A 27,567-nucleotide genomic window follows, 5' to 3' on the forward strand; every position below is an offset into this window, starting at 1 on the left:
CAGAGGATAACTGGTGCTTACAGATAAATTTCACAATTTTGCCCCTCAGGGAATATTTTTGTGTAGTTTAAAGATCAAATAAACTGTTTCATTTTGGCAAATATTGCCACTTTTTTCTATAACTAAGACAAATCTGGCTTCTCTCCATATGGTAATTGAAATGACAATCCATATCTTTATAGGTAAAATTTTATTATCATTAGTACAATAAAGCAAAACTTCCACTGCACTTTGGTTTTACTTAATCTTAAAGTGAGCATTACTGAAATTAGTCAAAGTACAAAAATTTTCTGAATGAGCACAATAGTAAAAGGTTAAAAAATCAGAGATATATTTTTATAAAGATATATTATTGGATCTTTCATAAAAATTCATACAAATAGTAGGGGAAAAAAGAAAAATATCAGAGTATTAGAACTTGTCCTTGAATATCCTTTTTTAGTTTTCCTTCCAGTTAAACTGATTTCCTCATCTATTTATTTCTGGACTAAAGCCAGAATCAACATTGTCCGTTTTTCTAATCAAATAGCGGAGAAGTAATTACGAACTCTGAATGCAGATAGAGGAGCCTGGAAGGCAGAACGGCTGGACCTCGCCTAAGCGTGCCTCTGACTCATTTCTGACTTTAGGCAAGGTATTTAACTTCTCTGCACTTTGGCATAATTGTAATAATGCTAGTTTGTTTCATAGGTACGATATTAAAACACAACTCAAGAAACAACTGTTGGCTGTTGAGAAAGATGTTGATTAAATAGACGTCCACTTCTGCGGCTTGGAAAAGAAATTTAGAATTACATCTCTTTTCCATTCCTGACACATTTTGAGTGAACTAGATGAGAATTTGATGTAAATAAAAAGATTTGCAACTTTAATATACAAAATAGAAAACGAAATGGACCATGTTATAATTTTTACCTCAGAAGTAAAAACTCCAGATATGTTGTTCTTTATTTCTGTCTTTTGGAAGTCAAACTTACTTGACTTTTTAAGACTTTCATTGAGATAAATAACAAAAATGCTGTTATATTCCATTACCAGAAAAAAGAGGGGGAAGAAATTAGAGGAAAATAACCAAAGGGAGTCTCTTAAGTCTATGTTAATGGGTAATTGTTTAACTGTTTTACATTAATATGAGACACATTAGTATGTGTGAGCACTGCCATCTGAGAATGCCGACTGATTAGATATGATTCCTTCAATAACTTTTTATTCTTTTTAACTTCTTCTATCTACTATCCTTTCATAATAGCTCATTTAAAACATACCATTTTTGAGATTTTACATGCTAGTAATGTATTTTTGTTTGGTGATTGTGTTTTTAAAACTTACATGTGAGCTATAAAACTTTATAGCCCTAAAGTTAATATTTTGCCTTTAATTTTAATTTACTATAATTAATTAACTTAACAATTTTTATTGGGAAGAAATTAGACTTAACACTTTGAACAATTTATATCAAATAATACAGTGCATCAAAGGACCGCCATTTGAAACTATTTCAATTTTACAATAATTAAAACTTTTGAGACAGCCCAAAGCAAAAGCATTGTAAAATAAATACAACTAATTGTATAATGAGGAGTGAATAATCTGATAGCTTCACCACAAGCCAGATTTGCAAAACAATAATGGTTATTATAATGAATGATGGAGATGAGAATTTCAAAGCAAGTTTCTTATACCTAAATATTTCATCAATATTGTAGAAGATGGGTGGGGTTACTCATGGATGCACTAGGGAATTTTAGAGGTCCTAAGATAGTCTCAGGAATTATTCTAAAGATGATCAAAGTAATGTAATGACTGTTGAAATATATATAGCATTTTGAAATGCCTTATTGTTTAAAGATCTGCCAGACTAGGGGCTGCCTCCTTTCTCTGGGAAAGATCAGATTTGATTATTTTAATGGCAATGAGTTGGAAATTTCAGAAGACCAAGAGAAATCTGCCAAAGCTTTTCACCGGCCCTTTATTTTCTACAAAATCTAATACATTGCAATCTGTATATATGTTAAATAATTTCCCAGTATCTCCCAGAGCACTTTTAATGCACACTTTCACTTGCACAAGAGCCAGATTCAGATATAGATTTAAGATCATAATCTTTTTATTAAAGTATAGTTAGTGGTACCTTCAAGTGTATAGCAAAGTGGTATGGTTCCCTGTGACTTCCAAAAAGTGGTTCAGTGATAAAGAATTCACCTGCCAATGCAGGAGACACTTGAGGCATGGATTCAATCCCTGAGTCTGAAAGATATCCTGGAGAAGGAAATGGCAACCCACTCCCAATATTCTTGCCTGGGAAATTCCATGGACAGAGGAGCCTGGAGGGCTATAGTCCATGAGGTCGCAGAGTCGGACACAACTTGGTGACTAAACAGCAACAACATAGTTCCTTCTGCTATATGTTAGGTACTTGTTGAGCTATTTTTTATATATTGTAGTGTGTATATGTTAACCCCTAGCTCCTAATGTCCCTGCCCCTTTCCCCTTTGGTAGCCATAAGTGTTCTATGTCTGTGAGTCTGTTTCTGTTTGGTAAATAAATTCATTTGTGTCATTTTTTTTTAGATTCCACAAATAAGGGATATCATATGATATTTGTTTCTCTCTGACTTCATTTCAACTTAATGTGATAATCTCCAGGTTTATCTGTGTTGCTGCAAATGGCATTATTTCATTCGTTTTATGGCTGAGTAATATTCCATTATATATACACGCACGCTGCATCTCCTTCATTCATTCATCTGTCCATGGACATTTAGGCTGCTTTCTAACTATACTTCAATTTTTTGGAAAAAATAACAATTTTTAAAGCTCTCTTTTTAACCTGATTTATTCACTTCTGAAATAAAATACTTGATCCCACAAATATATAAGGGAATTTGATGAACCAAAAAAAATATAATAATTTCAACAGATAATATTAAAACAAAATGAGGATGCCAAAGTTTTCATAACTTAGTTCCTGACTCCTGAATATTGTATCTGATAACTGCTGGAAGTGAATTAAAGTAATGAAGATCTGGTTGCCATTATATAAGAAAAATGAGATTACTTTTCCTACTGGAAAGAAAAAGGAGAAACCCCAATCAATAATCCATTCACTATATTATCTCTTTTCAGTCAGAAAAACAGTGTGACTCACATTCACAAATGGTAGTACATTTTTATACTAACCTTCCAAGTTAATGTGAATCTCCTTAGTAAAAGTCTGTTTTATTTCTTTAGGCAAATTATTTCCCCTCTCTGAGCTTTGTTTCCTCAAATGTTGATGACATTTGACCGGATGATCTCACTTCCTTTAATTATATTTTGACCGTGTGTTCTAGCCTCATGGGATAATACTTTTTACTTCTAAAATCTCTTTTATGTGTTTGAAAAGAAGATTTTCTATTTTTTGTCTTTATTTTCTTTTGCTTGCTTACAATAAAACAATTATTCTTGCTTCTTCTTTTTTTTTTTTTTTTTTGTATGATTATGTGTAGAAGACTATTACAGGTTAAGAAACCTCCATTATATGGAGGGTTTTTTTGGTTTGGTTTGGTTTGGTTTTACTTTTTGCTACTTAAACTTCATGGTAAGTTTTAAAATTAAATAGTAAATGACCACGAGAGTACAAATGAGATTTTAAAAAAATAGCAGTATAATTGTTGTAATTTTACTCAAGAAATATGTTTATTACCAACTGAAAATAAGAGTCAAACTAATAATTTATCATGATAATGGCTTTAGCCCCATTGGTGAAGTGCAAGTCGCTCAGTCGTGTCTGACTCTTTGTGACCGCATTGACTATACAGTCCATCAAATTCTCCCGGCCAGAATACAGGAGTGGGTAGCCTTTCCCTTCTCCAGGGAATCTTCCCAATCCAGGGATCGAACCCAGGCCTCCCACATTGCAGGTGAATTCTTTACCAGCTGAGCTGCCCATTAAGAGCCAAATTTTTAATATTTTAAGTATTAAGTTTTCCATTTATTTTCCTTTGGGGATTTTATAAATCCAAATATCTCTTCCTAATATAACTCTTTTTTAGCAGCTTTGTGAATTCTGCCATGTGCTTTTTGTCCTGTTGTTGACGTTGCATGCAAAGTGTTTTCTCCTCTCTCTTTCTCCTCCACCTTTTCAATCCCTGTCTTTCCCATTTTTCTTTACTCCTTTCCTACTGGGGTTTTGTGAGAAAGAAAAAAACTTATATGTTCAATCCAACCCAAAGTCCCTAACTCCTCCTTAACACAAATTTTCAAAAATATACTTAGCTCATTGTTTTCCCCCTGACAAGGATAAGCACAGGGGAAGAAGTATGTCACTGTGAACAGACCAGTTTTATGCCAAGGAAATCACATTTTTCCCCTCTGAGAAAGATTTTCCCTCTTGGGAAACTCTAAACTTATATTGGAGTCACCACAATTTCAGTTAGATGCTAGGATACAATAGTTACCAAGATGTGGCCTTTGCCTTCAAAAACCCTATCCTAAACAAAATATCATGGACAAAGGGAAGCAGTTGGAGAGAGACATGTGAAAAGCCAACCGGATGATAATTCCACCACCTGGCACAGTGCCTGGACCATAGCACGCAAGCGCACACTGTTCCCTAAGTGAATGAATGCTTTATTGGTCTGTAAACATAGTATGAGATCACAGTGGAGGAAGTAATTAATTTTGTCTTGAGAGTTCATCTGGAAAAATTTAGTTTTTATGTTTAACTACATATGGTTTCATGTATACTAAATTTCTGTTGTCTTTCTTTCCATTTTAATATTTATTTTAATTTATTCCCCCAAATATTGCCTTGATGAGGCAGCTATAGTTTATCTTCCCACAGCATGTGACCCAGTGCTGAGCAGCTAGCTGATGATCAGTTACTAAACAGACTGCTTCTGTTTAGTGCAGCTGTCTCCTCTCCTCCCAGGCTGACCTAATGTTCCTTCACAGGAGCTGAAGGCTTCCTACCTGAAGGGCCCATGACCCTGAACCTGTATTCTGCATTGTCTTCCTTTCTATATATGTATATGCCTGTCACACAAAGGGACGCAAGATGCACAGAAGTACAGAGGCCCTGCTCCTTGACCTTCTCCAGTGAAGATCACCCTCACTTCTAAACACGACTATGACTTATCCGTTCCTAGGTCCTGTGCTTCGTGAAGGAACATTAGGTATTCAGTGACTTGACATCTCTGATCTATCCATTTGTAGGATGAGGATAATAGTACTTGCCTTAGAGAATTATTTGAGGATGAAATAAGGTGCTTAGAAAATGCACAGCCCAATATTGAAAATGGATAACCAACAAAAACCTACTGTATAGCACATGGAACTCTGCTCAATGTTATGTGCCAGCCTGGATGGGAGGGGAGTTTATGGGAGAATGGACACATGTATATGTGTGGCTGAGTCCCCTCACTGTTCACCTGAAACTGTCACAACACTGTTAACTGGTTTTACCCCAATGCAAAATGTTTTTGGTGTTAAAAAATAAATAAAATTAGAAGAAAAAAAGTCCTTGGGTCAAATATAAATAAAATAAAATGCATAACACAATTCTAGGTATGTAATAAAAATATACATCAGCCAGAAGTAAAATTGTGTTAAGTAAAATTTTATAGTTTATCTAGGAGACTCTTTATTACTCTCTGTAATGTGAAAATTTCACATTTTCCAAAAATTTACATTATATATAGTAATGCTTCCCAAGATGCTTATGCATGCTATTTGCCCCTGAATTTAAGTAATGCCCCTCTCATATTGTAGCTGTTTTTTGTTGTTATTTTGTATGGCCCCACAAGGATTGAGAACTACCTATTTTGTTAAAATAGACTGAAAAAAATGTGTCTCTTAAATCCCTAAATCTTGCTTCCCAAACTTTGCTGACCATTGGAAAAAGCTGGCAGTCTTTTAGAAATTCTAAGGTCTGACTGCCACCTTTAGACATTTGACTCAATTCCTGGACATGGAAATGTTTTTAAAGCTCCTCAATTGATCCCAATGGGCAACAAAGTCTAGGACCCACTTTTTTAATTACATGGAAACTCAGAAAGAGATACATGGAAAGGACCTGTGGTCATAGGTTTTTGTAAGAATAAAAATAGGCTGACAAATAAATAATTCAGTTGATTTCAGTTATTTTTTTAGCAGCAACCATAGGTATAAAATTTCTTTGAATATTATGCAGATATTTCTGTCCTCCTAGGCTCCTGAGCTTCTAAAATTTATGAGAATTCACAACTGGTGGCATAGAGAAGTTATTTTGAGGATGAGCAAAATTTTTCATCAAGACTCATGATTTCATGATTGATTTTACGAATATCTCAAGAAGTGGTAAAATTAATTTTCCTCTACAACTTTAAAGAGAACTTCAGGTTTTATTTTATCTCAGTAGCTGCCTACACATTAAAACATTATGAAAAGCAATTCATATTACCTCCTATTTGTTGTAACATTTTTCTTCCTTTTTCTCAAAATAAAAACAGGCTTCCATGTACAAAATGAGTAACTAATCATTTAGCACTTATCATATGCCAAGGTATATGGAAAAATTAATATCAAAATGGCCACAATCCTACAAAGTAAGAATTATGATGTCCATTTTACAGATCAGGAGCATTTTATAGTAAGCTATGTGAGATCACACCACTAGGAACTGACCAGCTAAAATATGGAACCAAGTCTTTGTGCTTAAAGAATCTGTGCCTTTTCCACACTCCAGAGAACCGTAGTCCTGCCTCTATATTTGCAAGCTGCTTCAATTCTATACAAGGTAACAGTGAGCATCCTTCTGTGGGGAGAAGCCTGGGAAAATCCAAGAGAATTTCCTTGGCAACTCTCAGATTAGACTCAACCTGGAGCTGTGTCTGACCTCCTGAATCACATTGAGTCAAGCCAGCCAGCACTGGTCTCATAAAAAATTCACAATAAGTTAAATTCTTTTTGTTCTTGCAGTTCTTCCAATGGGAAAAATGGTGAAGATGTTTAGTTTCATCCTTGTCACCACTGCTCTGGTAATGGGCAGGGGAAGCTGGGTAAGTTTATTACAAAAACTATTATATTTTTAATTCCTGCTTTGATCTGAATTTTCTTTTGCAAAAAAGTCTATAGTAACTTGTCACTGAAAAAACTAAGGAGGAAAAATGAAAAAGATTTGTGAAAGCACCTGCCACATAATAGGCACTTATTAAGTGCTTTAAAAAAATTTTTAGAGTAAAAATCAGTATTCACACTAAGTCTTTTTGAGTTACTAAGGTTATTTGGGTGGTTACATGATATTAAGAATTTAAAAGTTCTTTCAGATTTACCTTGAGCTTTACCTTTACCTTACACTGTCCTTGTAAACTAAACAGATTATTTGAAAGTAATTTCAATGAACTTATGCCTCCCTCCATGAATAAAAATAAGAAAACATTCATTTACTCAAAGCTGTAAGAGAAAGAAAACCCCTAAATTTTTTTTTCTTTGATGTGGGCCATTTTTAAAGCCTTTATTGAATTTGTGACAATATTACTTCTGTTTTATGTTTTGGCTTTTTTGGCCCATCAGGCATGTAGGATTTTAGCTGCCTGACCAGGGATCAAACCTGCAGTCCCTACACTGGAAGGTGAGATCCCAGCCACTGTACTCAGGGAAGCTCCCCCACTAAGTTTTAAACAAGTTTACTAACACTGTATATATAGTCATATAAAAATTGAACATTCTTGCCCTGTAATCCTTTAGTCACTTTAAATTTTTATAGTTCACCATATTTAACAGTGTCACAACCAATCTTCCACTGTTAGAAAGCAAGGCAGAATTCCAGATGCCATAAAATGACTTTGCTATTCATTTTTTAGATAGGTGTGACTCAGGGGGCTAAGTAAATAATTGGTTCAGAGAGAATGAATCAAAGAGTGGTGAGGCGAAAGTTACAAAAATACGAAATAGTCCTAGAGATGGACTTTTTTGGTAGTCCAGTGGTCGGGAATCTGCCTGCCAAAACAGGAGACATGATTTCGATCCCTAATCCAGGAAGATGCCACATGCTGGGGAGCAACTAAGCCCATGTGCCAGTTACTGAGCCTGTGCTCTAGAGCCCCGGAATCGCCACAGCTGAAAGCTGCATGCTCTAGGGCCCGTGCTCTGCAACAGAGAAGCTGCAGTGAGAAGCCTTCACACCACAGCTAGAGAGTAGCCCCTGCTTGCCACGACTAAAGAAAGCCTGCACTCACCAACCGACAAAGACCTAGCACAGCCATAAATAAATCAAGAAATGAAAATTTTTAAGAGAGAAATAGTCCTAGAGACACAGCCAGGAGAGAGTCAGTGGCTTGGGCCTGGAGATGGGGGAGAGGGGGCCTCTCGTCATTGTCACTCACTTGCTGTAAGACTTTCTGTTTTGAGGTTGAATTTCTGTTTTTACATTATAGTCCTTCACAGTGAAAAAACATACCTCTTTCTTTTTTCCCAAATAGGATATCTACTGTTCAAACTGCCTAACAGAGTGCCCAGAACACAGTAGGTCCTCCTGTTTATGAAAGAAATGTATATAAGGTGCTTCCCTGGTAGCTCAGCTGATAAAGAATCTGCCTGCAAAGCAAGAGATCTGGGTTGGGTTGATCCCTGGGTTGGGAAGATCCCCTGGAGGATTATGGAAGGAATATATATATAAGGTAGCAGATAAAGATAGGAACAGGAAGTTATGTGAATATAAATTGAGAAATATATCTGACTCTAACTAAATGCCTATAAAAGGAAATAATATAAAAGTAGTGTAAAGCACTTACATGTTAAAAATCGTAATTTCTCAGCAAACATTTGCATTTATCACAGGAGATCCTGACATGAACTGCAAACAGATGTCAAAGTAAAAATTGGAAAGTGGCAAAAATTTGTGTTTCGTCCTTTTTTCTCATGGTCCCCAAGTAACTCTTCCAGTGTTGAATATTTAAGAGCCTTTATTACAGCTTCTTGGTCTCAGTAGCTCTTCCCAGGAGATCCACCTCTGCAACTCCCCTTCCCAACTCACCACATTCACTTTATTTCTGGAGTAATCTGCTCAGATGCCACTTTAGAAAGGAACTGATAAACTCGTTCATGTGCAGCATTCTTGGGTTATTTGCCTTTGTTAGAGAAAGTAGCTGGTTCAACTGGAAAACTCAGGCTTCTCCATCCCTTTTTTGAAGTCATTGAGGGAAAAACACCATACATAAAGTTAAAGTGACTTCAGTCGTCTTTCCAGCAACAGGTAAATGGGTAAGATCCTCAGGGATACGAGAAACTGAAGTAGCATCCTTTATAAAGATGCCCATGTGTCATCAGATTATAAGCATTCAAATATATTTTTAAATATGTTAATACCAAAAGATTATTCAAAAGCCTCATTTATTTTAGAAAGTGCAACACTAGTCATGCATAAAGCACTTTCCTGTTAAGAAAGCACTCAGGAGAAGACACTGAGATTGAGAGCAGGGACATTGAGATTGAGAGCAGGGACCTTCAACTGGATGTGAATTTGGACTCCTTGCCTGCTGAGAATTTTTGAGCAAGTTTACTCAAAGATGCGCGCTCATTCCTGCCTCATGGAATTGTTATGAGGATCAAATGAAGCAGTGACTCTTAAAGCTCTTAGCATGGTCATTCAGATTATAACATTTTTTAATTCAAAACTTTCTTATTCTGGTAAGCCATAATTTCTTTTTCTTCAAATACATGGTTTTAGAACCTCTAAACACTTCCTGGTTAGAATACTATTCTGAAATGGGAACTGGGGACAAAATTGAACCATACATTTAGCATCTCATTCCAGGGGGTTATTTTCTGTAAGACGAGATGCACATTACTTTGCAGGCTCTGGAGAACTGCCTCCAGGAGCAGTTGCGGCTCAGAGCCCAAGTGTACCTGCTGGAGACCCGGGTCAAGCAGCAACAAGTCAAGATCTCACAGCTTTTGCATGAGCAGGAAGTCCAACTCCTTGATAAAGGAGAGGAGAATAGTGTCATTGACCTTGGAGGCAAGAGGCAATACGCAGGTCAGAATTTATTTTTATTTCTTCTTCCTTAATTAATTTTTTATTGGGGTATAGTTCATTTACCTAATCTAATTTCCTTAAATGTTTCAATAACTTAACATTGGGACTTCCCTGGTGGTCCAGTGGTTAAGACTCCATCCTTCCAATGCAAGGGGCATGGGTCCCGTCCCTGGTCGGGGAAATAAAATCCCATATGCTGTGCAGCCTGGCCAAAAAAAAAATTTTAAGCCAAAGTTTATTAAAAATAATAATAATAAAGATTGTTTAATAAAAATAAAATTATGACACATTTAATGATAATATAGAGAATAAAAAGTGAAAGTTGCTCAGTCGTGTCCAACTCTTCATGGAATTCTCCAGGCCAGAATACTGGAGTAGATAGCCTTTCCCTTCTCCAGGGGATCTTCCCAACCCAGGGATCGAACCCAGGTCTCCCACATTGCAGGCAGGTTCTTTACCAACTGAGCTATGAGGGAAGCCCCTAAGATAGATAATAGACATCCTATGCAACTATTTGGGGTATAACAGCTAAAAAAATTCCAGAAGTCAGTAGATCGGTATTTAATATTCTTCACAGATGTTGTAAGCATGAAGGAAGAGAAGGAGGAATAAACTATGAAATATAAATCCAGTTCAATTTTACTTTATTTTTCAGCATACAGGAAAACTACTGGAGAATCTATCAAAAGCAAAAAAAAAAACCCCACTCACTAAACAGAATACATAATAACACATAAATTCTAAGAAAATACTTAATATATTTAGCATAATATATAATGTATAAAATATATAAAAATTTGCTCACACCAAAAGGTATGTTTTTGGTCTCCTTAAATTTAAAAAACAGTTAAATATTTATGTATATGATCCATAGAAATAAATTTCTTTTTTCTTATTTATAAGTTACTATATTATTACTAATCAATTATTTTCTGAATCTGAATTCATCTCAGAGTAGAAAACACATAATTACATACAACCTGGCAATTTTTAAAAACAATGCACAAATTACATGATTTTTATAAAACATATAGTTAAATGTATTTTTTAAGCTTTCGGGTGTGATTGGATTATGTGCCTTTATTAAAAGATCACTCTAGCAAATTCACACTAATTGTTGACAGTCACAACTGCCTTTTAGCATCATCTGTTCAGCCAACACGACCACTGGTTTACCCATGTCCCCTTGTGCAGGAGCCCCCAGTATTTATGAGGTACTATCTCAAAAGGCACTATGTGTAGTGTTTAAAGTAGAGACCAAAGCCTGGGTTCAAAGTCCAGTTGCCCATGTTGCTAGAAGTGGCCTTTGAGCAAATTACTTGACCTCTTTGTGCCTCTTATTCTTCATCTATAAAATGAGAGTGATAAGGATACCTGTTTCTTTGGTGTAAAGATCAAATAAGTTAATAGATCTAATGAAATGCTTACAAAAGCATTTCTCCTTTAGCTCAGTGAATGCCAGCTCTCTACCTACATTATTATATCTGCTCTCCTTTACTTTCAGAGGAAAGAGCCCACCAATCCTCCCCACAGCAATATTGCAACTTCCTCTCTCTCCTCTAAGTGTCATCTTATGTTGCCTGGGGCTGAGGATGGCATTCCTGGCATTTCCCAGCACGCTCTGTGGCATGTGGCTGAGCTCAGGCTGGCCTTCCTTGGAGTTTAGAATGTGGGGGTACTTTGCCTTTGGTTCTCAGTCACCATTCTGGGACAAGAGGGAAAAGTTCATTTGGCGGGCTGGCATGTCACTTTGTGAAGCTTCCACATTTATCCTCCCAGCACAGTTTGCTTTCTGCCTGAGCAGAGAGTATTCACCTCACCCAGTTTAACAGTGTTTATCAAACAGAGGGCAGGAAGCCCTGGCCTCACTCTAACATTATGTAAGTATCCAAAAATTCTTTTTTAAACTCCCATGAACACCAAGCTCTCTAACCCTACCCCTCTTCTCCCTATTCTCTGGGGTGGTTGAGTGAGTCAAAGCATTTTTAAAATCATAGTTTAAAATATCTATTTAATATTTTAAACCCTCCATTTCTTGAATTTTCTATCAGAGTAAAAGTCACATTTTCCCAAGGCAGGCTCCTTAACCTATTTGCTGTAAGAAATTGAGCTAGTGGTACTTTTCTTTGTTTGGGTTTTTGTTTTTGTTTTTTTTTTTCAGTGGAAATCTTTCCTCTGAATTTTAAGTTGTGTTTGGCATTTTCCTCTGGGAAGATAAAAAAATTTTTAAAAACTTAAAGTCAGAGTTGGCATAAAATAAGAATAAATAGAAAATGTTGGCTGAAAACTCCATATTCACAGAGTTTTCCAGAGGCAAATGTTATAGCTAATTATTTCCATATTTGCTTGGGAAATAGTCTGAACCTTGTGAGTCTTTACTGTTCAGCTCTTTGGTAGGTGGTTAAATGTAAGCAAAGAGCTCTTTTCCTAATGAGCTAACACAGACTGAAGTAAGAAAGAGAAAAATAAATATTGCATATCAACACATATATATGGAATCAAGAATAGTGGTACTGATTAGCCTATTTGCAGGGCAGGAATAGAGATGCAGACATAGTGGACAGACTTGTGGACACAGCAGGGGAAAGAGAGGGTGGGACTAATTGAGAGAGAAGCATTGATACATAGACTGCTGCTGCTGTTAAGTCACTGACTCTGTGCGACCCCATAGATGGTAGCCCACCAGGCTCCCCCATCCTGGGGATTCTTCAAGCAAGAACACTGGAGTGGTTTGCCATTTCCTTCTCCAGTGCATGAAAGTGAAAAGTGAAAGTGAAGTTGCTCAGTCCTGTCCGACTCTTAGCAACCCCATGGACTGCAGCCTACCGGGCTGCTCCGTCCATGGGATTTTCCAGGCAAGAGTACTGGGGTGGGGTACCATTGCCTACTGCCATGTGTAAAATAGCCAGTGGGAGGCTACCGTATGGCACGGGGTGCTCTGTGACAGCCTGGGGGTGTGGGGCAGGGTGGAAGGGACGCTAGGGAGCGAGGGGATATATATGTACTTATGGTTGATTTGCATTGTTGTACAGCAGAAACCAACACAACTTTGTAAAACAATTATCCTCCAATTTTAAAAAAAAGTAAATGGAAAAAAAAAATCTGCTTATTTTAATGAAAAATGCTGTGCAATGTACTTGACCACAAGATGTAAGCTTTTGAACAACCTTGAACTAATTTTAGATAATCATTTTCACATTCTTTTTCTTCTTGTTTAACTGCAAAACAAGATTTAAAAAAAATAATCCAGGATGTGGAAAGAACACATGGGCTTCTGAATCTCAAAGATAAATACATGATTAAGGCCTAACTCATTAGAAAAATGGACATGTCACCAAAGCAGTAGTATATGATGGGTCTCAACCTGATTATGGTTTTAGAAAGTGACTAAGGTTCTTTATTTTTATTTCTCCTCTGATTCCTATTGCCTGTTCAATCTATTTAATGTGGGATATATTTTATTTGTAACAAAATTATAGACAATTTGGCATCAGAACAATGAAAATGAACAAAGAGCTTAATATGATAAAAGAATGGAATTGTCAATCAGGGCAAGAAATTTTTTATTAGGTACAATTGAACATAAAACATTATATTAGTTTCTGGTATATAATGTAATGATACGATGTTTGTATATATTGTGAAATGATCACTACACTAAGTCCAGTTAACATCCGTCACCATTTATAGTTACAGAATTGTAGAAAATTTTTTTAAAAAAGGAGGAAATGAACAAAATGATAAGGGTAAATTTTGAAAGTTAGTGATGTTAAATTATAGTATTTTTATTCAAAAGTCTGTTATTGGGTATCCTTGAAACTATCTCTTTACAGTGGCCATTAATTCAACTACCCTAAAACATAGCTGCCTGGGCATCTAAACAATAGCGAGTTCATATCTGCTGAATGGGCTTCCGCAGTGGCTCAGTGGTAAAGAATCCACCTGCAAGGCAGGAGGGTTGTGGTAAACAACCCATCTACAATGCACATTCCAGTTCGATCCCTGGGTTGGGAAGATCCCCTGGAAGAGGGCATGGCAACCCACTCCAATATTCTTGCCTAAAGAATCCCATGGACAGGGGAGCCTGGTGGGCAACAGTCCATAGGATTCACAGAGTTGGACATGACTGATGTGACCTAGGACACACATATCAACCATGTTCTCTAATTCAGCACAGATCAGCCTAGATGAGACCAATGGTTATTTATTTATCCCACCCTCACGTGATTTAAGAAACAGATATTACTTTTTGGTGACAAATTGGTAGCTTCAGTGGTCAAAGAAATACCAGCGCAGAGAAGACTACAGGGACGAAATAATAGAAACTTGCAGTTTTTGTCAAAACATCTAAGAAGGCATGGACTCTTAGAAATTTCAGTGGGTGAGTAAAAACTCTGGTGAGACTGGGAGGTTATAAGAATCTAACAAGATTACTATTTTGAGTTCATTTCCAGATGTTCAGAATAATTTATAATGCTGTAAATCAAGATAATCCATTTTAAATTATTTGTTTGGTGTTATATATTTCTACTTTCATTTTAGTGCCCGAAAAAGGTTCCTGTGTCCTGTCTGATAAAAATATAACTTTCACTTAAATATACTGTAATTAACTAAAACATAATTTCAGACTCTTCTAAAAAATCAGAAATGAGAAACCATATACCTATTTCACCATTTTATTTTTTCCATGATCATATCAAGAAGTCAGATGATAATTATATCATCTAGGAAAAAAAGAACATCCTAGTAGCCACTGGAAGATGTACAAGATGCAGTTTTAAACAGCTGATTATCTACATCATGTAATTATCTGTCTCCATTAGTATTGAGTAATCTCATTCAGAGGCTCCCTTTAAAAAAAAAAAGACACATGACAAATATTACATTACTTTGTTTTCCAAACAGATTGTTCAGAGATTTTCAATGACGGGTACAAGCAGAGTGGATTTTACAAAATCAAACCTCTCCAGAGCCCAGCAGAATTCTCTGTTTATTGTGACATGTCTGATGGAGGAGGATGGACTGTAATTCAGAGACGATCTGATGGCAGTGAAAACTTTAACAGGTGTGCTAATTATGACATAAGGATTTATTTGGAGTAGGAAATATGAGGTTTACAAAAGTTAAGCCTCTTTATTATATCTCAAAGTGTTTTAGAACTTCATTCTTTCTAAATAAATAAAGTGCATTAGCTAATCAAGAAGATATTGTGGGTAGGGGTAGAAGTGTGCACCTTGGGTACTGCAAAGGTCCATTTGGATTTTGCTAAAATCAGCTTTCACTTTCATTTTTTAGAGACTGGAGTGACTATGAAAATGGTTTTGGAAATTTTGTCCAAAAAAATGGTGAATATTGGTTGGGTAACAGAAATCTTCACTTATTGACCAGACAAGGTAAGGTTACCTGATACCAAATTCACTGGAAATACAACAAAGGGAACACAACTGTTTTTCACTAAATTCTAGACAATAGAACTAATTCAATAACTACTATGATTTGCAGATGGCCAATAATCCCTTTTGGGAAATAATCTCCTTTGTAAAAGGTGGCTGCTTAGAACTAGGTTGTGGGAGAAATATTTCTCACATATATTTTTTCTGTTTCTGGGAAGGAAATCTACTGTCATAATCATTCTTTTAAATGACTTGTATGACTCAAAACATATATTTTGTATCACTTATCTATTGGCACAGTAATACTGTATAACAAGCCACTTACGAATTTAGTGACTTAAAACAACTCTTTATTATTTCTCACAAATATACAGGGCAGCTGGGTGGTTTTGCTCATTAGGGCTGGGCTCTGCTGATCTTGCTGGGCTTACTCATGAGCTGGTGATCAACTTCCTTATCAGTGGGAGGCTGGCTGTTCAGCTCACTCCACATGGCCCGTCATCTTCCAGCTGGCTAGCCTGGACTTGTTCTTGGAAGCAGAAGCAGAGTTCCAAGAAAGAGAATGAAAGCACATAACTTCCTTGAGACCTAGGCTCAGCAATGGCACACAGTCACTTACACGCCTTCTGTTGGTGAAAGCAAGTCACAGGAGCGGCTCAGATGTCAGGAGAAAGGAAACAGGCTTAATGGAAGGACTTAACAGTCCCATTGCAAAGGGAAAGCTGAAGAATTGAGGAATCATGGCTGGCTTTGGAATCACATACCACAGAATATAAATGTTCTTGTTCCCATCGCCCTCCAAATCTTAATTTGAAAAGCTTCCAAGATACAACAAAACTGGAAGACATTTCAACCTACCACCTAGATTTTACATTAACATTTTAATCCTGTAACTTTCCATCTATCCATCCATCGATCCACTTTTTTGACATTTCCATGTAAATTGCAGACGTCTGTATCATTCCCTCTACCTGCTTTTGCATGGATGTCTTTAACTAGAGTTTGATATTTGTTTAAAGTATCACTAGTTTAATAATATGTTTTCCAAGCTTCTATTTTCCATGTTCTTTTGCTCCAATCCTTTATCTTCCTTACCTCACTTTCTACCTGAGATTGTAGTCAATTCCACTCAAATCTGATTCTTAAGGTTTCATAAAAGGCAATTGTATTGCCCAAGAAAACATGCTAAATCACACTGGCAATGCACTAAGCATAAGAGCAAGGTTTATTCATTCTAAACAAGTTAAGGAAAGTGATTTGTGTGTCTACATTCATAATAGTATCATTGTAATTATAGAGATCTTAGAAACACCACAGAATAGTAACTTAGAGAGGATGGATAATCCTAGAAGTCTAAAGCTTTCTGTGTACAGTCTTCTTATGATCAGTGTTTTTTAAATTTCAAAGTAATTCTTATCCTACTTGTGTTTTATGATAGATATATAATATTCATCATACCAATTTCTGTTTCTTTCACATATTAATATGCATCTGGTTTTTCATTGAAACTATGATAACCCAAAGAAGTAACCCTTGGATCCTTCTAAACATACTAAATTAAAACTTAATAATAGTGAAGGACAGGGAAGCCTGGTGTGCTGCAGTCCATGGGGTGGCAAAGAGTAAGACATGACTGAGCAACTAAACAACAACATATTAATTAAATATTTTAAAAATAAATTTTTTTTTCAAATTACTATTAGGTATTTGTTTGTCCAGATGCACTTTGACAACATATCTGCTTCACATTTTCATTGGTGATTCAGACTGGCTACTCTCATGGTAGCAAAAATTTATTTATCAGTTCCAGGTGTCACAACTGCATGGAACATCATCCCAAGGAAAAAGAGTGACTTTCTTCCTACATTTCTTTTCTTTCCTTTTTTTTTTTTTCCCCCTAAATAATTGGCTGTGCATGCGGCATAAGGGACCTTAGTTCCCAGACCAGGGATAGAACTCATGCCCTGTTAAGTGAAATCGCAGAGTCTTAACCACTAGACTACCAGAGAAGTCCCCCTGCATTTCTTAATTATGAGAGCATTTAAAGCTAAGGAAGTCAAGAAACACCTGGAACAACAGGCAAATTTGGCCTTGGAGTACAGAATGAAGCAGGGCAAAAGCTAATAGAGTTTTGCCAAGAGAACACACTGGTCATAGCAAACACACTCTTCCAACAAGACAAGAGACTACTCTACACATGGACATCACCAGATGGTCAATACAGAAAGCTAGTTCGTCAGAGTGCCTGATGGACTATGGACGGAGGTTCATGACATTATAAGGAGACAGGGATCAAAACCATCCCCAAGAAAAAGAAATGCAAAAATGCAAAATGGCTGTCTGAGGAGGCCTTACAAATAGCTGTGAAAAGAAGAGAAGCAAAAAGCAAAGGAGAAGAGGAAAGATATACGCATTTGAATGCAGAGTTCCAAAGAATAGCAAGGAGAGATAAGAAAGCTTTCCTCAGTGAACAGTGCAAAGAAATAGAGGAAAACAATAGAATGGAAAAGACTAGAGATCTCTTCAAGAAAATTAGAGATACCAAGGGAACATTTCATGCAAAGATGGGCTCAATAAAGGACAGAAATGGTATGGACCTAACAGAAGCAGAAGATGTTAAGAAGAGGTGGCAAGAATACACAGAAGAACTGTACAAAAAAGATCTTCATGACCCAGAAAATCATGGTGTGATCACTCACCTAGAGCCAGACATACTGGAATGTGAAGTCGAGTGGGCCTTAGGAAACATCATTACGAACAAAGCCAGTGGAGGTGATGGAATTCCACTTGAGCTATTTCAAATACTAAAAGATGATGCTGTGAAAGTGCTGCACTCAGTATACCAGCAAATTTGGTCACTCAGTAGTGGCCACAGGACTGGAAAAGGTAGGTTTTCATTCCAATCCCAAAGAAAGGCAATGCCGAAGAATGCTCAAACTACTGCACAATTGCACTCATCCCACACGCTAGTAAAGTAATGCTCAAAATTCTCCAAGCCAGGCTTCAACAATACGTGAACTGTGAACTTCAGATGTTCAAGCTGCTTTTAGAAAAGGCAGAGGAACCAGAGACCAAATTGCCAACATCCGCTGGATCATTGAAAAAGCAAGAGAGTTCCAGAAAAACATCTATTTCTGCTTTATTGACTATGCCAAAGCCTTTGTGTGGATCACAATAAATTGTGGAAAATTCTTCAAGTGATGGGAATATCAGACCACCTGACCTGCCTCTTGATAAACCTGTATGCAGGTCAGGAAGCAACAGTTAGAATTGGACATTGAACAACAGACTTGTTCCAAATAGGAAAAGGAGTCCATCAAGGCTGTATATTGTCACCCTGCTTATTTAACTTATGTGCAGAGTACATCATACAAAATTCTGGGCTTGATGAAGCACAAGCTGGAATCAAGATTGCTGGGAGAAATATCAGTAACCTCAGATATGCAGATGACACCACCCTTATGGCAGAAAGTAAAGAGGAACTAAAGAGCCTCTTGATGAAAGTGAAAGAGGAGAGTGAAAAAGTTGGCTTAAAACTCAACATTCAGAAAATTAAGATCATGGCATCTGGTCCCATCACTTCATGGCAAATAGATAGGGAAACAGTGGAAACAGTGTCAGACTTTATTTTGGGGGGCTCCAAAATCCCTGTAGATGGTGATTGCAGCCATGAAATTAAAAGACACTTACTTCTTGGAAGGAAAGTTATGACCAGCCTAGACAGCATATTAAAAAGCAGAGACATTACTTTGCCAACAAAGGTCCATCTAGTCATGGCTATGGTTTTTTCCGGTAGTCATGTATGGTTGTGAGAGTTAGACTATAAATAAAGCTGAGCACAGAAGAATTGATGCTTTTGAACTGTGATGTTGGAGAAGACTCTTGAGAGTTCCTTGGACAGCAAGGAGATCCAACCAATCAATCCTAAAGGAGATCAGTCCTGAATATTCATTGGAAAGACTGATGTTGAAGCTGAAGCTCCCATACTTTGGCCACCTGATGGGAAGAGCTGACTCCTTTGAAAAGATCCTGATGCTGGGAAAGATTGAGGGCAGGAGGAGAAGGGGACAACAAAGGATGAGATGGTTGGATGGCATCACCAACTCAATGGGCGTGAGTTTGAGCAAGCTCCGGGAGTTGGTGATGGACAGGGAGGCCTGGCATGCTGCAGTCCATGGGATCACAAAGAGTTGGACACAACTGAGCAACTGAACTAAACTGAAAGCTAAGGAGTTGCCTCTTTAAAATAGCTTTATCCCCATTATATAAATTTTGGCTGGGCGTGTTTGTAATAAAGCTAATTTAGAAATGATCCAAAATTGAATTTTTATTTACTAATTGACCAAAGAGATATTTAGATGGTTATCTAAAAGTCTAAACCTATTCTATAATACAAAGTACTTTTTAGGAGCATTGATTTAGCCTGTATTTCTGCTCTTGTCCACTTCACAGTCTTAACTCACATAACATTTACTACCTATTGATCAGATTAAAGTGGCCTCTTCCTTGAAATCCCACTTTAGAGAGCTCCATGAGTCAAGGAATCTGTGGGGTCAGAGAGTCTCCTAGACTCACTCTGGCAATAGAGTCCAGCATTCTCTACTGAAGAAGCATTGACTTTGCCGCCAGGAACTATTCATGCCTCTTCTTCATCTGTCTTCCTATAGGAAAATTGTACATCTGATGTGTATACCCCTAAGGCTGAGGGGAAGTGAAGAAACAGCTTTTATTTTGGATGTCAACAGAGCTTGGTGTGCAGTCTGGAATGTCAATAAGTGTGGGCGAGGCCCTTTGCTAGGTGTGGTGGAGATTGGGGTGGGGCAAGAGAGCAGACCGACCATGGGTCAGGTCTGCATGACCTGCTGCTATGTTCCAGCTTAGAACTGGGAGGAGGCTAAGACTCTAAATTCAAACCTAATCTTACTGGTCATTGTGAAATTTTATTTATCAAAGTAGAAGGATTGAATACAAATATATTATCTGATTGTCAGTTTGATTTATAACTTTTTGTTCCTGACAATAGTTCTGTTTCTGAAAGAGTAGTCTTTGTTATTTGCAAATGATGGGACAAATGAAGAAAAACTGATTACTTGATGGTATCAACTATTTCAGTCATTATTTAATGTTGAAGATCAACATCCTTACCAAAAGTAAGAAAAAAAGTCAACTTTTAAACTTCTTAAAACTTCTGTCTATTCACTGTTAGATTTCTTTTTTAAAATTAATTAATTTATTTTAATTGGAGGCTAATTACTTTACAATATTGTAGTGGTTTTTGGCCATACATTGACATGAATCATCCATGGGTGTACATGTGTTCCCCATCCTGAACCCCCCTCCCTCTCCCCTCCCCACCCGATCCCTCAGGGTCATCCCAGTACATCAGCCTTGAGCATTTTTTAATCTATGTACTGAAAAATGACTTGCTTACTGTTATTCTTTGCCAAGTGAATTATCTGGCTCTTATCTATAATAGATCTAGTAGAAATGTTCTACCTTTAATATTACATTCCTAACTTTTTCCAAGTAAAATACAGAATAAAACATACATGTTGTAAATACAATGGAGTCACTGTTTATTCTTCAAAAACTGACTCATGGTAGAAGGAAATGGTCTAAGTAAAATAGAGCCACAAACTGTTTTTAAGCCTCAGTAAGTAAATGTCATCTCATATATTAAAAAAAAAAAAACCTACAATTTCTTTTTTTTCCCGTTTCTAGGAGACTACACGTTAAAAATCAGCCTTGCAGATTTTGAGAAAAATAGCCGTTATGCTCAATATAAAAATTTCAAAGTTGGAGATGAAAAGGTACTAACATTTTCAAATAAATATCACCACAAATTAATGTGTTAAACATACAGTGTAAAACCCAAAGTCAGGGGAACAAAAATCTGCAGTAGAACCTGATCTTTTGTTTATTAAATAAGCCTGTTTTTGAAATAGTAATAGAGAAACCCTGGGCGGGCTACAGTCCATGGGGTCACAAGGAGTTGGACACTACTGAGTGACTGAACACACACACATACATACACAACAGTAACAACTGATCATGGAAATCGCCTTTTTCTTTAGAATTCCTATGATTTACATATTGGGGAATATTCTGGAACTGCTGGAGACTCCCTTACTGGAAATTTTCATCCTGAAGTGCAATGGTGGGCCAGTCACCAAAGAATGAAATTCAGCACGTGGGACAGAGATAACGACAACTACGAAGGGAACTGTGCGAAAGAGGATCAGTCTGGCTGGTGGTTTAACAGGTCTGATGTTTCATAAACACGGTTGCAATGGCATTGATGATATCTGACTGGTGGGCATTAATTATAGCGTATGCAGGAGTGTTGGTCTGCTTTGTTATACTGGTATTATTAAGTAATCATCCTTATTAGAATCTTTCAGTAATAAAGTAGCTTTAAGGATTTGCTCACTGTGTACCTTAGTCAAGCTTGAAAGAGAGAAAAATAGAGAAAAATCAAATTACTGCTTTTATAAAGATGGTTTGCAAACGGAGTTATGAGTGAGTTATCAAATATAGAGCATTTTCGACATTCTAATAACCAGATAGCTCTTCATCTTCTCCTATCATGTTATTGTAAAATTTTCTGTGTAATACTATTTTACATTTACTGTGACTTTTTAAAATTATTCAACCCAAGTTCCTCTCAATGCATAAATTTCCTCTAACATTCCTGAAACCTAATTCTATCTTCTGGTTGAATACTCCAATGTTACTTTGTCGGCAAATTCATCCCATTTTTGATTGTACTAAATCAGTTTTTCTTTTTTTAATCTTTTTTTGTGTATTAAAAAAATATTGGGGGTGCTGCACTGTGGGGCCTGTAGGATCTTAGTTCCCTGACCAGGGATTGAATCCTGGGCCCCAGCATTGGAAGCACAGAGTTTTAACCATTGGACCATCAGGGAAGTTTGCTATATCAACTTTTCTTCATTTTCTCTTATTAACCTGAAATCTTTCTTCTTATTACTGTGTCAGTTTTTTCCCTCAGTAGTTACAGAGTAACTGTATTCTTTTTCAACATAACTGTTTGGGTGCTGGATAGAAAAATATTTACTGTGCTCCTCGACATTTTCTCTTCTTTAGGCTAGGTATTCCTCATTCCTTTCACTATTCTTCACCCAAGATGATTTCCAAACAGTACCCTTTTTTGTCATCAGAAAGTTAAGGCAGGAATGGAAGAATTCAGTCTTCCTTAAAAATAACCTGATACTCAATGACTTAGCAGCAGCAGCAGCAAGCCTACTGTGTCTGCACAGCAGTTGTGCTCAACTGTTAGGCTGTCCATGGGCTTTTTTTTTCTTTAGTACATGGCCTGTGAACATTTCCTTTTGTCTTTAGAAGACAGTGGTCACCTCAAAATATCTGGACACTTAAGCATTCCATTACAGAATCCTTTGTGAGTATGTCTGGAGTGCTGAGTTTTCCATGTAACTGAGGACTAATCATTTAAATTCCACAATCCAAATTTTAATATTTTTTTCATTACGTAAATACTTTTTAAGACATAAAGAATCCTCTGTCTTATTAAGTGGAGGTATACCAGACATAGGTCTATTTTCCATAAAATCATGAGAATTCTCCTTATGAACATCCTTAGTTATTATGATGTGCTGATTTTAGAGTCATAGATTCTATGGAGGTACAGTTAGCTGTATATAGTGTGGAATATGAAGCTGAATCTAAGTAGTTGTATAAACACTATTTTTTCTGGATTTTGCTTTTTTCAAAGTCTGAGTCCATTTAAATTTTGGTCATTTGTAAAGGAAGTGGAACATACACAGCAGTGAGAGGGGGAAGAAAACCAAAGTTATCTTTCCTATTTAACAAATCGAAGGTGGTGATGATCTTTTTCCCTTGTGGTTTTCTTGTTCTCTTTAAAACCATATTTATCACTTTCTCTTTATCCTCCTTTTTCGTCCCCTTTCCCTCTAAGTTAGCATTATGTAGGAATTACCAACATTATATAAAACTTGTCTATAATTCACAAAGTCTCAAGCACCCCTTAATATAGCAGAATTCCATACATGGAAATAACAACCACTTTGGTTAATATTAGCAGGAGATCAAAACCAAGTACCTACCCAATTAAATGATAAGTGGCACACAGTTTGACGTGGAATAATAAATGATTGACTTGACTTTAAAGATAGGAGTTCAGGGAAGATAAAGAAAGGCAATTCAGTTGCTGGAGCCACCCAAGGAAACTCCATTATCCTTGGAGTCAGAGGCGATTGTGCAGGTATAAAGTCAGAAAAACTGAAGAGAAAGTCTATTTTTCCAACAGTTCAGTGCTACTTCCTCCATGCCTGCTTCTGCTGTGGTTTAACTCCATCGTCCTCTTCCTCTTTATTCTTGTTTTGTCCTTATTTTTTTTCTGTTCCATAGTTCTTCCAATTTACATAAAATCTTGGCATTTCTAAGTTTTACCCACCTATTAGGCATTCCTTCTCATCATAGCAAACCAATCACTGAGTGTCAATGTCTTCTCTTCTTTACCAGTGTAGCATCTCATGTGTGTGCACAAGGCTACTTCTTCACCAAGGGAGCCCCAACCATCTCCCAACCTAGCCTCAAGTTCAGGCTGTTCTGGAACCTGAAAGATGCTGGGAAAAGTGGTCTTAGAATTGCTAAGGTTTGCTATGTTGACCAGAGTCAGCTTTTAACAGGATTCAAATCACAGACTAAATAGAAAAATATTAATATATGTAGTGGATATCTCTAGGAAGGAAGATAGAATATGTCAAAATATGTATTTGGGAGGCTCAATCTAGAATATTTTCTCTTTTGCCGTTATTTCCATGCAGTTTTAAAAGCATAAAAGACTCTTAACACTTGCAGATTTAGCATACATGGTTTTGATTAAGTACATCAATTTAAATTAGGAGGACTGTGGGGACAGTTAGCAGGAAAGAATTAGGAGGACTGGTAAATGAGGCAGGTCAACCACTCAACAATGATGAGTAAATTATATGCTTACTTTGATTCAGTAATTCAGGCACTTTCCATAGATTTTCAGAAGTATTCTTTTGAATGTTGCTCTATGTCCCAGTGTCTGAAATCTTTTCATTGGTTGTAGCAATAAAGAAATGTATAGTAACTAATTTAATAACAGTACCCAGAAAATTATCACCTACTCTTCGTTTAGCCATATTAGGAGTAAAATATACAGATCCCAAAGAGGAAGGGGGACATTTTAAAATTCATGATAACCTAACCAGTGTATCTCGGTTGGAACAATATAGGTAAATAATAATAAACTCAGCAATTAAGGCAGATGATCATTAGTTGATGACTGGAAAACTTTAAATCATGGTTTTGGTTTTGTTTCTTTACTCCTTTGAGGTTAAAGTAATTGATATACTGGTAACTTGAGAGGGAGGAAGGGAATTGGAATTGTGAAAGCAAAGTCTTGGCAGCAGATGGATGAACATTTCAAGTGTAAATTATACAGGGAAGCTGGCAAATGGAGCAGCACACCACACCCGTACCACTCCTGCTAAGGCTCAGGCTTACCAGGTCATGCTTTTGTTTGCTTGTTTTTCTTTCTTCCTTCCTTCCTGCCTCCCTCCCCCTCTCTCCCCCTCTCTCATTTCCTTCCTTTCTTTCTCATTTAAAGTCTACTAAGAACAGAGCTACTTTTTTTTTTTTTTTAACAGTATAAGTGGGACTTCCCTGGTTGTCCAGAGGCTAAAACTTCATGCTCCCAATACAGGGGGCCCTGGGTTCGGTCTCTGGTCAGGGAACTAGATCCCACATGCTGCAACTAAGAGTTTGCATTGCTGCAATGAAAATGAAAGATTCTGCATGTTGCAACTAAGATCAGGTGCAGCCAAATATAAATAAATGGATACTCTATAAGTGGCCTGGCTTTTATCCTGAGAGTTGTTATGGTACTAAAACCCACCAGTTTAAAAAACTCACGTTGTAGAAATCTCTTGGCTTTTGGAAACTGCTAAATATTCTCTTATCCAAAAATGGCACAGCAAACTCCCTAGCGGTCCAGTGGTTAGGACTCTGTGCAATCACTCCCAAGGGCGTGGGTTCAGTCCCTGGTTGGGGAATTAAAACCCCATAAGCCACTAGGGATAGCCAAAAAAAAGAAAAAGAAAAAAAGTTTTTCATAGTTAAAATGTTTTCGGCCATTTGCTCACAAAATAAGGGTTTCAAAGGATATTTTTCTAGTCTGATTGCTTTGTGTTTATTTTTCCTCCCACTAGGTGTCACTCTGCAAACCTGAATGGTTTATACCACAAGGGTCCCTACACCGCTAAAACAGACAATGGGATTGTCTGGCACACCTGGCATGGATGGTGGTATTCCTTGAAATCTGTGGTTATGAAAATTAGGCCAAATGATTTCATTCCAAATATTGTTTAGTTGTCCCTGCTGGGGTTTCATTTCTGCAGTTTATCTTGGTTTAAGTGATTTGAAAAATGTAGCAGATCTGAACATTAACATATATGATGATGGCAATTATTATGTGCACTACTTTACATTCTTACTTTTCTTACTTAAGGTACTTTCCGTACAGCAAATACGTGATACTCACCAAATAAATGTAGATTATGTTAATATCTGTTGAATTGCTATGTGCAAAGGGCTCTGATAAGAGATAATGAGCAAAATATAAAATCATACAGTATATACATGACTTGGGAGACAACACAGCATAGATATATAATAAATTACATATGAATGCAGTTTAAAAAATACATGAAAAAAATTTAGCAAATGATGGATGGCCAAATCAGCTGGCTGGATGGTAAATATTATGAGTTAGCAAATGAACTCAGGTGTCTGACTGCACGTTAGAACTTTAAATACAACCCAGGATCTTAATCACTATGGAGCAAACATTCTCTCATATTTTTCGGATGTTTAAGTAGACTATACACTTCTTTTAGAATCCTCATTTTAATTCTTTTATCAATGTTGTAAGGCATTATTGTTTTTGTTGTTTAGTTGCTAAGTCATATCCAACTGTTTTGTGACCCTATGGGCTATAGCCCACCAGGCTCCTCTGTCCATAGGGTTACCCAGGCAAGAATACTGGAGTGGGTTGCTATTCCCTTCTACAGGGGATCTTCCCAACCCAGGGCTCAAGCCCATATCTCTTGCATTGGCAGGCAGACCACTGAGCCACCAGGGAAGCCCAGGCGTTATTATCCCCACTTAACAGAGCTGAGAATTTATGGATCTAAGATGGTTTGACTGCTTAACATTTAGAAAAGTAGTAAGTAGGGGAACAAGAACTCAAATCCAAGTCTTCTGATACAAAATCAAATACTTTGCATCCAGGCTACAGCTTCTGCCGGCCTGTGTCAGACACAGAGGACACACTTCAAGTCCACATGAAGCTCAGTTTTTTAGCTAAAGATATACACTAACCATAGATCTTCCCTGTACCTCAGATGGTAAAGAAGCTGCCTGCAATGCAGGAAACCTGAGTTCGATCCCTAGGTCAGGAAGATCCTCTGGAGAAGGGAATGGCGATCCACTCCAGTATTCTTGCCTGGAGAATCCCATGGACAGAGGAGTTTGGCGGGCTATAGTTCGTGGGGTCACAAAGAGTTGGAAACGACTGAGCGACTAACACTGCTACTGCTATAACACTAACCATACAATCACAGAAGTGTAAATAATTCCAAAAGCTGATAAGTAAGAAGGAAAAACGTGTTCCTGGGAGATGTATAGTAGGGAACCTGACCTGGTTTGGAGGAGAGGCGCCAGAGAAGTTTCCTGGAGGAATGAACTTTTTAAACTGAGAGCTTTTTTGGTTTTTTAATATGTACTCATTTCTTTCACGGTGTCGGGTCTTTGCTGAGGCATGAGGGATCCCCACTGTGGCGTGGGCTCTGGAGCGCAGGCTCAGTAGTTGCAGTGCATGGGCCTTGTCGCCCCTTGGCATGCGGCGTCTTCGTTCCTCAATTAGGGATCAAATCCGAGTCTCCTGCATTAAAAGGCAGATTCTTAACCACTGGGCCACCAGGGAAGTCCCTGAGATCTTTTCACTAGGTGTGTGTGTAGGAGATCATTGTAGGAAGAAAGAAATCCTTGTGTAAAGTACACAAAGCAAGAAAGTGCATGGAAACATGGAGAGTATATTTGGTGATCCTAATTCCTTAAACCAAGGATTCTGCTGCCTAGTATCTGTGTG

General features: G+C 37.2%; 1 protein-coding gene across 1 annotated transcript; it reads left to right on the plus strand.

Annotated features, from left to right (window-relative positions):
• Positions 1-527: 527 nt before the first annotated feature.
• Positions 528-27,567, plus strand: FGL1 (fibrinogen like 1). The gene is made up of 8 exons (XM_065946650.1): positions 528-634; positions 6,939-7,018; positions 9,816-9,996; positions 14,902-15,061; positions 15,292-15,389; positions 21,111-21,199; positions 21,464-21,651; positions 25,628-27,567. The coding sequence occupies exons 2-8, from the start codon at positions 6,947-6,949 to the stop codon at positions 25,785-25,787; spliced, it is 948 nt and encodes a 315-aa protein (XP_065802722.1). The 5' UTR covers positions 528-634; positions 6,939-6,946; the 3' UTR covers positions 25,788-27,567.

Source organism: Muntiacus reevesi, chromosome 10 (genome assembly GCF_963930625.1).
Source record: "Muntiacus reevesi chromosome 10, mMunRee1.1, whole genome shotgun sequence".
Taxonomy (NCBI): Eukaryota; Metazoa; Chordata; class Mammalia; order Artiodactyla; family Cervidae; genus Muntiacus; species Muntiacus reevesi.

Coding starts and splice junctions, on each gene's coding strand:
- FGL1 (XM_065946650.1), top strand. CDS start 6,947: ATGGGAAAAATGGTGAAGATGTTTAGTTTCATCCTTGTCACCACTGCT. Junction 15,062..15,291: donor GGCAGTGAAAACTTTAACAG/GTGTGCTAATTA, acceptor TTCATTTTTTAG/AGACTGGAGTGACTATGAAA. Junction 15,390..21,110: donor TCACTTATTGACCAGACAAG/GTAAGGTTACCT, acceptor TCCCGTTTCTAG/GAGACTACACGTTAAAAATC.